The sequence below is a fragment of the Eucyclogobius newberryi genome, unplaced genomic scaffold (genome assembly GCF_026437365.1).
Source record: "Eucyclogobius newberryi isolate DKJ021-1_F unplaced genomic scaffold, fEucNew1.0.hap1 SCAF_1, whole genome shotgun sequence".
Taxonomy (NCBI): Eukaryota; Metazoa; Chordata; class Actinopteri; order Gobiiformes; family Gobiidae; genus Eucyclogobius; species Eucyclogobius newberryi.
In genome coordinates this window covers 15,354,240-15,366,704 of record NW_027315723.1, presented here as the reverse complement: position 1 = coordinate 15,366,704, position 12,465 = coordinate 15,354,240, and the positions used below count along the sequence as shown (strand labels likewise).

Sequence of the window (12,465 nt, the reverse complement as noted above, 5' to 3'; positions counted from 1 at the left end):
TAAAGTATCAAGTAAAAAACAGTTCCAAACATGCTCCAAAACCGCTCAATATAAACCAGGTATAAACCGGGTCCAAACTTCTTATATCTTGGTCAGCTGGCCCAGTCCTCTCTGTGCATGAACCGAAGTGCGTCATTGAATCCTTCTTGATAAAACCTCTCCATTTGTGCTTCAGTCGGAGGGAACAGAGCGCGGTTCAGACGTTTGATGTTCTCCAAAGAAAACTGACGAAAAAAGAGAGAAAAAAAAACATTGTTTTTCTGGTCTTGCATCACTCGTCTCAATCCGAATGAAAGAGGACTTGGGGTGGGTGAGACGTGGAATAAACCAAGGACATAAGTGGGACTGAACCAGGACTAAACTAGCACTAAACCAAGACTGAAGCAGGACTAAACTAAGATTTAACGAGAAATAAACCAGAACACTACATAAATATTGAACCAGGACAAAACAGGACTGAACTAGGACTACATTAAGAAAGAACTAGGACTAAAGTAGGATTAAACCAAAATGAGGTATTGACTTAGACTGTACTAGGACAAAACCAGCATTAAGATAGAACTAAACCCGGATTAGACTAAATATCAAACAGAACCATATTGACAGTCCAATACGCACCATAACCTTCATGTTGGCCAGGTGCAGGTGTCTGTGAGAGCGCCCCCTGTGGACGGGACACACATCATGCGGTCCAGAGAAAGGAGAGACTGTGATGGTGCGACCGAAAGGAAGAATGGGCAAACTGTCAGTGAAGCCTCCGTCCACCCACCGCTGAACAGAGAGAGGGAGTTACATTTACAAGATCTGGTGCATTATTCAGCATTTTTGAACAGCTTCTGGACACCTTGGTCTTTGTAGTGTAAAATTATAAATCATTTGTGGGGAAACAAGAAGAACTGCATTATTATTATTATGCCATTGTCCCCAGCAGCTTAAACAACTGCATGTGACAGTAACCTTATTGCCATTGCATTTATTTTTCTGTTTATTGACAGTGCTGGGCATTCCATAGACAAAAACATCATTTCAATTTATTTATTTTACGGATTGGTTGATTAATGACTAATAATAGGATTTGTATAGCACCTTACGCCTTGCAGTGCAAACAGTATATGTGTGACTGTGTGACTCCCCATCCTTGAATCACATTTTGTGTGTACGTTGTGGGTGGAGTTTCAAGGGCTTCATCGTGACAAGTAATTTTTCAGCCTGACCAAATGACTGCCTTTGGGGCTTTTTCTGCAGTAGATCGCTCCTGGATGAATGAGGGCCCTCTCCAACTTGCACTTATTTGTAATTTTGCATCATAACTGTACGTTGTAAAATGTATTCTGGCAGAAGGGTGGAGAGTGGAGCGTGTTGGTCTGTTTGTTGTGTATTATGAAAGGGCTGAGCAATATGGCAAAAAAAACATCTCATTCTGATCAGTCCCAATTTGCAATTCCATTTGGATTTTAATCTTAATTCAAACACAGCATTGCGAAATTGCTTCCGCCAAAGTCTGAACTCTGCTCCAAACACATGCTTTCGGCTATATACCTCTCCATTAATAGACCCAAGGTGATCATTGACCATTTGAAACATTGAATCTTGATTGAAATTGTATTATTTGCACAACCCTACTAAGAAGAACATTGAAATAAACGAGGACTAAAATTGGGATTAACTAGGACTAAACCAGAATTTTAAAAAAATGCAACTAAACAAAGAACAAAACCGGGAATAGGGGCCTGAACTATGAGAAAACCTAGATCAAAAGCTTGGATTAAACTGGTTTATGTGCTTTTACAACATAAAATAAACCAAGGACAAAACCAGTATTAAGTATTAAATCAGGTGTTGCTGCTACTATTACGACTATGCTACGACTGCTTACCTCTCCTCTGAACTCTACTGGCTTAAATCCAGCATAAAATGGGACAAAGCTACTGGCCAGGAGAGCCTAGAGGAACAAACAAGTACATTTAATCAATGATTTAAATCGAACACAATGGGATAAAGAAAGATGGCACCAGAGAGATACCTTGAGTAGCTCTTCTCTGGAGTTGTATTTGGAGACAATTTGGTTCTTCCCGGTTTTGGAGTGAGTGAGGGAGATGAAGAGGCGATCGTTTGCACTGTTGTGGGCGTCAGAGGGGAGGATGTTGTCTATACCCTCACTGTGAGAAAGAAAGAAAGAGCAACATAACTAGTGTCAATATTTACGCCGATGTGAAGTTGACACGTCGGTGTAATTCCTCATTCGTCCAGGAGTGGTCCCATTTAACATAATTTAGTGATAACATTTGTTCAACTGTCAGATTGCAGATGTATTGACCTTGTTTATGGTTCATATCTCTAATTACTGGGCCTATTCCCATGAAACAAAATCTGGCACAAAGTCCAACATCTTTTGCCAGTGTACATAAACAAAGGTGAAATTACGTTTTCAAAATAGCTTCAGTAAGTGGTGCCATTATTCAGACCCAAAGAAGTGATTGTTGTGGACTGAAGGCCTTTTAAGCAATACGATTAATGTGGCACTTTTTTTAAGCCAATCCCAAATCCCAAGCCATCTGCAGAAATGACCATTGAATTGTAGAACGTGAACACAACCTATTACTGTAACATGTCGGTACAAAAGGTGGTCACGGACTGGTTGTCCTCTTGGCGACATTGCGTTGTATTTGCATAAATTTTTCCGCCTGTCTCATCCTTGTGCCAGCCTTTATATGAAACAAATTAGAGTCTACTGTAGGAGCGCATCCAACATACCATAAATTCAAATACTACAGTGTGTTTGAAAGCCTGATGTAAAACATAGGACCTACTGTTGCAGCACCTTTTCCTCTCACCTTTCATTTACTAAGAGATCACCTGATAACAATGCAATAGAATATAGACTGAAGCCCTTTACGGCACGTTTCTGGTGTGGCTTTGGTCCACTTCAGTCGTGCTGTTGGAGATAAAATGGAATGAGCTCATAAAGTTGTCCAATCTTGCTCTTGTTTACGGCTCGAGGTAATTATTAAGCTGCATATTTTATGAACTGAGCAGACAAACCAAGGACTCTGAAGGTCAAAGCTTTTCTAATTCAACTGCTTTTGAGTCATCTATGCACACATAATACAGGGACTAAACCAGGACTGAACCAGGACTCAATTTGGGACAGAACCGACTAAACCAAGACTAGGACTCTAGGACTTCTAGGACTAAACTAGGTTGGGACTAAACCAGGACAAAACTGGAAGTAAACGAGGAGTAAAATAGGACTAAAGCAGGGATAAAACCAAGACTAACGTGGGGACTAAATCAGGACTAAAGCATGAAGAAAAAAATACAAAAAAAATAGAAAAATCAAGATTGAAGTAGGAAGTTAATTATAACTAGAGTGCAATTAAACTTATACTAAACCGGGGCAAAATCTGGATACATGTACTAAACTAGGACTTTACTTGAACTAAACTAGGGATGTAAAATGTTAAAGGACGATTCAATTTGGGTTACCACTGCCATTACCTCACCTTATTTCATAGGAAAAAAAAAAATCAAATGAAAAAGTTAATTACCGTAGTTTTAGCATGAATTCGAATCCCGGAGTCACGGCTCCTAAAGGCCGTTTCCGCACACTGTGGGCGAACGAGTATGTAAACTCTATACACTCCTGCAAAAGAAGAAAAATTACAATTTTAGAGGTACACAATGTCACTTTTCAGGTGGAAGGTCCGCTCTTCCTTGAGCCCTGTGTCAAATACCCTCCCGTGCTCTTATTGTTGTGCAGTGTTTAACAGAGATGAAGCAGGTCAAATGTCTCCAGCTGATCTGTAAATGATGTGTTTGGATAATACAGCGGGAATATGGACCTTGTCACTAGTTTTATGGTAATTTGTGTATTTTCCTTTTTGAGATTTCTTGTGAAAATAACTTAGAATGACACATAAAAATTGCTCCTGCTCCATCTATAAGAAAGAGAGACTTTACCTCTAGTTTATGTGGTGCAGTGATGACTATGGCAGCCACCAGAGCTCCGGCTGATGCCCCAGCACACGCCGCGGGACAATCCCCAGAAGAGGCTTTGATTCTAGGGCAGTGTTTGAAGAATGCATTCACAGCTCCGAGGTGGTAGATGCCCATGAACCCACAGGCCGCGAAGGACAAATTTACCACAGACATCACTGCGTTTGGACCCAGAGGAGAGGAGGTAAGACATGTAAGGATTTCTCATATAATGGTAATATACTTAATATGGTTATAGTGAACTAGTCCACAATTCTTTTTTTTTATTAAACAACAAATCAATTAGTTATATTGTTTAATAACCACATAAAGAGCTAAATATGTAGAATGATGGCTTCTAGATAATGAATATTTGTGAAAGTGCATTCTTTATTCTATTTCAAATCAGAAATATAAATCAACACGAAATTGAAGTCCAATCAAACTAGGGAAAAATCTAAATGAATCTGGACTGAGGTGGGAATCAAAAAACGGGTTCAAGCAAAGACTAAATCTGAGATGTGAAAGGGTTTGGGGACACATACTCACTATTACTATTTTAGGATTGTGAAAAATACTTAAACTTTTTTTGCTGAATATTTAGGATCCATTCAAAGATTGTCAAGATAACCGATTTATAACCGTTCATTGTATGAATACAATCGTACATTTTTGCAAGGTCAAGGTACGCAATACTGTGTTTAAAGCTATGTAGATTGCTTGGTTTACTTGAACAATACAAGCGCAGTTAAATATTCCAAAACAGATTAATTTGTATTCACCTCAAGCTGTTTTTGCCAACGACGCTGTCTGACTTTGAGCAAGAACAAAAATGACAAATCTGGACTTACCGGAGCCTTTTTAACGACTTTATTATAAAATCCCCCTTTGACTCATGATTATAACTTACGGGCGAATGTTAAAATTGCGTGATATTGCGTGCTTTTTCTGTTAGATGAATATAAAGAGTGTTTTACGCGCAGGCTTCATGTGCTGCGTTTGTTTACATTTATCAAACCGGAAACAGACAGCTCAGGTACATCTGTCTAACTTTCACAATAAAAGCGGCAGTGACGTACTATCTATGCACAAGACCCACGGGAAGACCAGAGAGCAAACAAACAAACAAAAAGACCAGAGAGCAGGGCTTTAGTCAATGGGCTTTATTACAGTAGTCTGTACCATTGGTGAAAAAAGCATCACTGTTACACGGTTGACCCAAGAGAAATTTGGCCGGACTCTGCCATGTTCTGATACAAAACATATAAGAGATATAAAAGTTAGCTCAGATCAAATATATAAAATAAGAATTCCACTTGTGGTGAAGGATTAAAAGTCTTAGAAAGTACTGAGTGTCTGTTTAAAAATGTACTTTTAGAGTAAAAATGTTTTACAGTTTGAGAACATTTATCAGGCATTATTTTTTTTCTAGGAACTTTCAATAGATATTTCACATCTGAAAATACTGTATACGTAAACAAGTACAGGCCTAAGGAGTCTAACACACTTTTTTTGCAGAGAAAATGACATCTTTCTGAATTCAGGTTTTATGTAGGTCTTGGGGTAAATTATGAAGTATGCTATACTACATTGTTGTGTAATATAAGTAATAGAAGTTTGCACAATGCACCCGTCGCAAAATAACGTGCAGAGTACACTCAGAAACAAGCGCAATAAGAAAATCATCGATCTGGATGATAGACGAGAGACGACTGCAACAGAGGTGGAGCTAAATGTCTGCAATCAACACTCAACTTCAAAAAGCAGAATAAAGTAGGAGGAAAAACAAAAATGGACAAAAACAGAGGGTAGTTTCAGACTGTTCAGTGCCTTGTTAAGTATACAAATAAGCTTGTAATTATAATTGTAATGGCTGTTCCAGCTGGTTGATCCCGTTTGGATTTCACGAGCTTTCAACTCGTAACGTCAGAGTTGAGGTAGCTTGACACCTTTGGATCTGCTTATCCTGAATGCGCCTAATATTATATACTTCACTACTGTATACACTATACTTTCAAATAAATGTGTCAGTCTGCTCACCTCCTGTCTGCTGGTGTCTTTCCATTCTGCCAGTCAGCCACGCCTCCTCATCAGACCCACTCCCTACACCTGTCTCTGCTCCGCTCTACCTGTTAGCCACGCCTCCTCATCAGACCCAAACCAGATGTATTCAGCACAAAATAAGGTTTAGTTTGAACCAATCAGAATTAAACCAGGGTTTAATGCTGGGTAAACCAAGTCTTTACTCAGACCAAACCAGGATTTAACTTGGACCAAACCAGATAGAACCCAGGTCGAAACCAAGAGCATGCCTGGACTAAACCAGGATTCAGCTTTGCCCAAAAAGAATAAACATGGGCCAAACTAGGACCAAATCAGAACTAAACCAGGACAAAATGTGACACATTTATGAACTCAAATCTTGCCTTCTTCTTAATCTTTATCCCTGAAGGAGTGAAATCTGCTGACGAAAAGCATCCCAAACAAAGGCGAGTCCGTGGGCTAAAACAAGTGCTGACGGAGCCGGCTTAAAACTGCCCTCCAGGGACCAGAGCTGAGGGCAAGAGCTGAGAGGAGCTGAAGGAGAGAGAGAGAAATTATTATTATTATAATTACATACATTTATTTAGTGTATGTTTAGTAGGGGATGTAACAATAATACAAATATTGTGGTATTGTATCATCAAAAATCTCAATAACATCGCAGTAAGTCAATTAAATCTAATAATATAACTCAAAATCAATGAACCAAATTTCAAGCTCCTTAGCTTAAAAGTATTATTTTGTTGCAGCATAGTTAAAAGATGGAACTACCATAATCCTTCACTAAACTTCAGTGAAATTACTGTTATCAAGCACTTTTATTAATTTTTTTAATTAATTTTGATTTATGCCTCGCGAATAAAGATTCGTATTACAGGCTTGTAAAAGGCATTTTATAAGAAAAAAGCATATCTACAATGCCTCTTCGACATAAGAATAATGGTGAAATATGATATGTATATTGGGATTCCTATTTGGATATTGGTACATATTGTCACGGGTCTGGTGAGGAGCCAAAAGCAGCACAGGCAGATGGAATATAGCTTGGTAATTACTTTTATTTACAACAGTAGAATTTAACAGTTCATACTAAGTCCAGTGATGTTTTAACTGGCAGGCCGGTCCAGAGGAAGGTGGTTTAGCCACAGAGCCGAGCAGGCGTCTTACCAACTCACCTCCAATGTCAGTTCCCCCAAAGTCAGTTCCTTCCAATCCAAGGCAAGTGTCCTGCCTCAGCCGAAAAAGTTGGCTAATGGAACAAACTTACATAATGTATACAGTACACATGTGGGACACATCATGCGGTGGTGGTCTTTTTGGGAAGGGAACTTATTATTTGATTCAATTGATTTGATTTATTTATTTATTCTAGTGTTATTAAAATAAAAATCGTCTGGTTTGCATGTTTTGTAACTTTCAATTTTTTTTTAATATGAAGCAATGGAAGAGTTGTAAAAATGTACTTGGGGATTTGTTTTCTCACATCTAGTTAGAACATGTTGATTCAAAAGCAATACAAATCCATCCTGTTTTTTTAACCTTCTAAAATGATTAAGGTGTATTATGGATGATTTCACCAGTTCAAGGCAGCAAAGGCTACACTAAAGTATCCTTGATGAATTAGCCACATGCTAACCAAACGGAGGACACATGCCTCGGGAGGACATGAACATTGGAACATGACGTGGATGACGTGGATGACGTGGATGACGTGGATGACGTGGATGATGTGGATGACGTGGATGACGTGGATGACGTGGATGACGTGGATGCCTCTTCAAGGCGCCAAGGCTTTGGAAAACACCCACCGACCGAAGGGCACCTGAGAGCACGGAGAAACGAGTGCCATATCCCAATTTGGAACCCTACCCAATTCAGCACCATACTTGGCACAAACATAGCTCATTTTTTGAGATTGACTTGACTGAATTTACTTTTGGAATATAACATGTTTTCCTGCAAAATACCTCTCAACTGTTATAAACTTATAACAAACTACTGACGAACATAGAGCAAAGCAGAGTAAAGTCTGACTTAAGATGATTAAAAACTGTTAAATTACGTATAATGGGCAAAAATGATCACTTGTGTTTCTCTTTCTAAGATTAAACTCAACAAACATATATTCATATCAAATATAATCATTTAATCTGAGTGAAAGGTTTGTCCTGATTTAATTCATTAAAAGCTTTAAGTTAAATCCTTGTCAAGTTCTGTAGTAGTATTAGTATTAGTAGTAGTAATAGTAGTTGTAGTAGAAGTTCCTTTTCCCCCTCAGTCCTGCTCCATCTCCCGGATGCTTCTGAAGGACAAACTATTTAAGAACGGCAGATTGGATGTCCCGCGAAACCAGGAGGAACAAGAGCAGGGCATTTAAGATTCTCCAAACGGAAAATAAAAAAAGGCTGAAACTTGATCACAAGTGTTGAAGTTTTGTGAGAGAAGAAGGGACTGAAAGTTTGGGGAGTAATGGATACACATTCTGCAATGACAAAGTGCTGCTTTAGTCCTGGTTTTGTTCCGCTTTAGTCCTGGTTCAAACATTGATTGGAGCAAGTTTAGTTCTGATTCAGTGATTTAGAGTTGGTTCAATCCCGGTTTGGGTTTGATTTAGTCCTGATGTAGTTCTGGTTTAGTTTGGGTTTGGTTTAGTCCTAGGTTAGTATTGGTTTTGTCCCTAGATCTGTCCTGGTTTAGCCATGGATTCCAGATAGTTTAGTCCTGGTTTAATCTTGGTTTTGTCTCCTTTAGTTCTAGTCTAGTTTAAGTTTTTGTTTAGACCTTTTAAGTGACTATTTGGTATTCGTTTAGTCCGTGTTTAGTCCTGTTTTTCATTTTTTTTTTGTAGAACAGGTTGTAACAAATTTACTGTTGCATTTTTTTTTTTTCTTGGACAAAGTTGAAATGAGGAAAGCAGTAGAGTGGAAGTTTATTTGTGTCCACGAGATTGAAAATAAATGGAACGGAGCGGAAATAGTGTAGTGAAGTGGAGGAGGTTTTCAGATAAAGGCTAAAGAAGATAATAATGGAGGAAAGCAAGGACCAAAACAGACTAAATCAAGACCAAATCAGTACAAAACCAGGGGTAAAACAGGACCAAACAGAAACTTAACAATAGAATGAGCCAATAACCAAAAACTGGACAGAACAAGGACTAAATCAGGTCAAAAACATAACACAAACAGGACCATACAAGGACTAAACCAGGACTAATCCAATTGAACCCAAGGGCTAAAACAGGACAAAGCACGGACTAAACCAGGTCTTAATAAAGATGTATGCTCCGAATTAAGCAAAGAGGTCAAACTAGAACCAAACACAGACTAAACAGTGAGTTTAAACCTGGACTAAATATCACAGCATTGTCATAGTTTTGACCTCGTTTATACTTTTAGTATTCGTTTAGTTCTTAGATTAGTCCATGGTTTAGTCCATGGTTTAGTCCATGGTCCTGTGTTAGACCTGGTTTAGTCCTGAGTTAGACCTGGTTTAGTCCTGTGTTAGACCTGGTTTAGTCCTGAGTTAGACCTGGTTTAGTCCTGTGTTAGACCTGGTTTAGTCCTGTGTTAAGCCTGGTTTAGTCCTGTGTTAGGCCTGATTTAGTCCTGTGTTAGACCTGGTTTAGTCCTGTGTTAGACCTGGTTTAGTCCTGTGTTAGACCTGGTTTAGTCCTGTGTTAAGCCTGGTTTAGTCCTGTGTTAGGCCTGATTTAGTCCTGTGTTAGACCTGGTTTAGTCCTGTGTTAGACCTGGTTTAGTCCTGTGTTAGACCTGGTTTAGTCCTGTGTTAGACCTCGTTTAGTCCTGTGTTAGACCTGGTTTAGTCCTGTGTTAGACCTGGTTTAGTCCTGTGTTAGACCTGGTTTAGTCGTGTGTTAGACCTGGTTTAGTCATGTGTTAGGCCTGGTTTAGTGCTGAGTTAGGCCTGGTTTAGTCCTGTGTTAGGCCTGGTTTAGTGCTGAGTTAGGCCTGGTTTAGTCCTGTGTTAGGCCTGGTTTAGTCCTGTGTTAGGCCTGGTTTAGTGCTGAGTTAGGCCTGGTTTAGTCCTGTGTTAGGCCTGGTTTAGTGCTGAGTTAGGCCTGGTTTAGTCCTGTGTTAGGCCTGGTTTAGTCCTGTGTTAGGCCTGGTTTAGTCCTGTGTTAGACCTGGTTTAGTCCTGTGTTAGGCCTGGTTTAGTCCTGTGTTAGGCCTGGTTTAGGCCTGTGTTAGGCCTGGTTTAGGCCTGGTTTAGTCCTGTGTTAGGCCTGGTTTAGTCCTGTGTTAGGCCTGGTTTAGGCCTGTGTTAGGCCTGGTTTAGGCCTGGTTTAGTCCTGTGTTAGGCCTGGTTTAGGCCTGTGTTAGGCCTGGTTTAGGCCTGGTTTAGTCCTGTGTTAGACCTGGTTTAGTCCTGTGTTAGGCCTGGTTTAGGCCTGTGTTAGGCCTGGTTTAGGCCTGGTTTAGTCCTGTGTTAGGCCTGGTTTAGGCCTGTGTTAGGCCTGGTTTAGGCCTGGTTTAGTCCTGTGTTAGGCCTGGTTTAGGCCTGTGTTAGGCCTGGTTTAGGCCTGGTTTAGTCCTGTGTTAGGCCTGGTTTAGGCCTGGTTTAGTCCTGAGTTAGGGTTAGTTTTTGTCACATTCTTGTGGGTTGTTCCCAGTCATCAGTGTCAGTGCTTTAGACCTGGTGAGGTTCTCGTTTAGACCTGGTTTAGTCCTATGGTTTGGGTTCTTGTGGGGTGCTCTTTATCTGCTTTGTGTTGTGTGTTTCCTCTACAGTTTTTATATCAAGTCTTTAGTTTAAACATGTCTTTATCCCTTTGGCGACAAATCATTGTAAGAGACATCGACAAGAGGAAAATGGAAAATTTCTCCTTTGAATAAATAAAACTCGGTGATAACACGAAGATTTAAAATGCTTCGAGACACTATCAGAAATGACAAGACAGGAAATGGAAATCAGATAAACTCGAAGAAACATGGAGGAATAAATATTGTTGGGTCACATCAGGTGAACGTGAGCGGATGGGATTCAGTAAATACAAGGTGGCAGAGTGGCCGTCTCTTCCTCTCAGTTAGACTCCTGATCGCTCTGACTATGTTATTGAGGAGGAAACATTGGAACATGATTCAAATTGTCGAGGTGAATATTCGAGCTTTAGTGTAGTTTAAAATGGCATTCGTGTTTGTTAAATCTTGGATGGTTGACTATTGATTTGAATGTCAGTGTAGTGGAATTGTTAAATTATTTGTGTTTTGTGCACTCTCTCAGGGGGAATAAAACACATTTAGACTGTCACTGGCGTCCAAGAGCACACAAGACCTGGACCAGACTCTGCTCAGGACAGAAAAAGACCTAAATAATAGAGCTTCAGCATTAAGAATTTTAAGGACTAAACCTAGACTGAAACTAGACAGGTCCAAACCAGGTCTAAACTGGTGCTAGCACAAATCAGGTCTAAACTGGTGCTAGCACAAATCAGGTCTAAACTATGTAGAATTAAATTACATAGGTCTAAACTAGGACTAAACCAGGACCAAAGCTGGACTAAACCATGTTCTAAAGTTCTAAACCATGGGACTAAACCATAAATAACTAACTTGACTACCTTAATATAGAATACTATCATTTCGTGCTGTCTGGTCGTCGAACAGTTCGGACGGCTCCATGTGCAACTGGCCGAGGTGTCGTGGGTTCAGGTCCCCGCTCCTACGATTTGCTGCGTGTCCTCCCTTCTCTCTCTTCTCCATTTCACGTTCAGCTGTCCTGTCTAGTAAACCCTAGTATTAAACATTAAAAAAAAAAGAATACAATCGTTTCACCCTTCTTTTCCTGTCCTGTATTATGAGATAGAGTTGTATCTGTTGTAATTTCACCTGACAGTTTTCCGGAGCAGAGCGATGCCCTTTTTCCAAAATGCTTTTCCGATCGCTCCGTGAGAATCTGACCTCCAAATGTGAGGCCGAGCCAGTGCAGCCCGCCGCCGCGCTAAAAATGGCATTCACTCTGGGGATTTATCTGAAAAAGATGGGTGCCATTTTGAAAAGAGAAGATAGAATTGTAAAGATGGCTTGAATGAGATAAAACCAGGAAAAAACTGGACTAAACCAAGGATTTTAAGCAAAGTAGCACCAGGGACAGCTCCACCTATCATTACCACGCACCACCTGCAAGGAGCAGAGCTGGCCTGGTTTAGTTCTTCATCAATTCAGGTTCAGTTCTAGTTTAGTTCTGCTTTAGTCCAAGTTTAGCCCTGGTTAAGGCCTGGTTAAATTCTGATTAAGTTCTGGTTTTCTGGTTCAGTTCTGATTTAGTGTCTGTTCAGTCCAGCTTTAGTCCTGGTTCAGTCCAGATTCAGTCCTGCTTTAGACCTGGTTCAGTCCTGCTTTAGACCTAAGTCCTGCTTTAGACCTGGTTCAGTCCTGCTTTAGACCTAAGTCCTGCTTTAGACTTGGTTCAGTCCTGCTTTAGACCTAA

At 40.0% G+C, this 12,465-nt stretch overlaps 1 protein-coding gene across 2 annotated transcripts; it reads right to left on the bottom strand.

The window, feature by feature from the left end:
* On the bottom strand, positions 1 to 4,962 carry pnpla4 (patatin-like phospholipase domain containing 4). 2 transcript variants are annotated; one of them, XM_072434235.1, is made up of 7 exons: positions 4,827 to 4,962; positions 3,961 to 4,154; positions 3,549 to 3,643; positions 2,024 to 2,159; positions 1,877 to 1,942; positions 619 to 771; positions 1 to 224 (listed from the first exon to the last, which is right to left on the bottom strand). In XM_072434235.1, exons 2-7 carry the CDS (start codon positions 4,150 to 4,152, stop codon positions 93 to 95), a joined length of 774 nt encoding a protein of 257 aa, XP_072290336.1. In that variant the 5' UTR covers positions 4,153 to 4,154; positions 4,827 to 4,962; the 3' UTR covers positions 1 to 92. The 2 variants fall into 2 exon arrangements, with proteins under 2 accessions (XP_072290336.1, XP_072290329.1); XM_072434228.1 differs by lacking the exon at positions 4,827 to 4,962 and having other exon boundaries at positions 3,961 to 4,174.
* Positions 4,963 to 12,465: the final 7,503 nt, after the last annotated feature.

What these genes read in the sequence shown, in the direction of transcription:
- pnpla4 (XM_072434235.1), bottom strand. Translation starts at nt 4,152, where the DNA reads ATGTCTGTGGTAAATTTGTCCTTCGCGGCCTGTGGGTTCATGGGCATC. An exon ending in GAATTCATGCTAAAACTACG is followed by an intron (nt 2,160 to 3,548) that starts GTAATTAACTTT and finishes TCTTTCTCACAG; the next exon opens with TGAGGGTATAGACAACATCC. An exon ending in TGGCCAACATGAAGGTTATG is followed by an intron (nt 225 to 618) that starts GTGCGTATTGGA and finishes TTTTTTCGTCAG; the next exon opens with TTTTCTTTGGAGAACATCAA.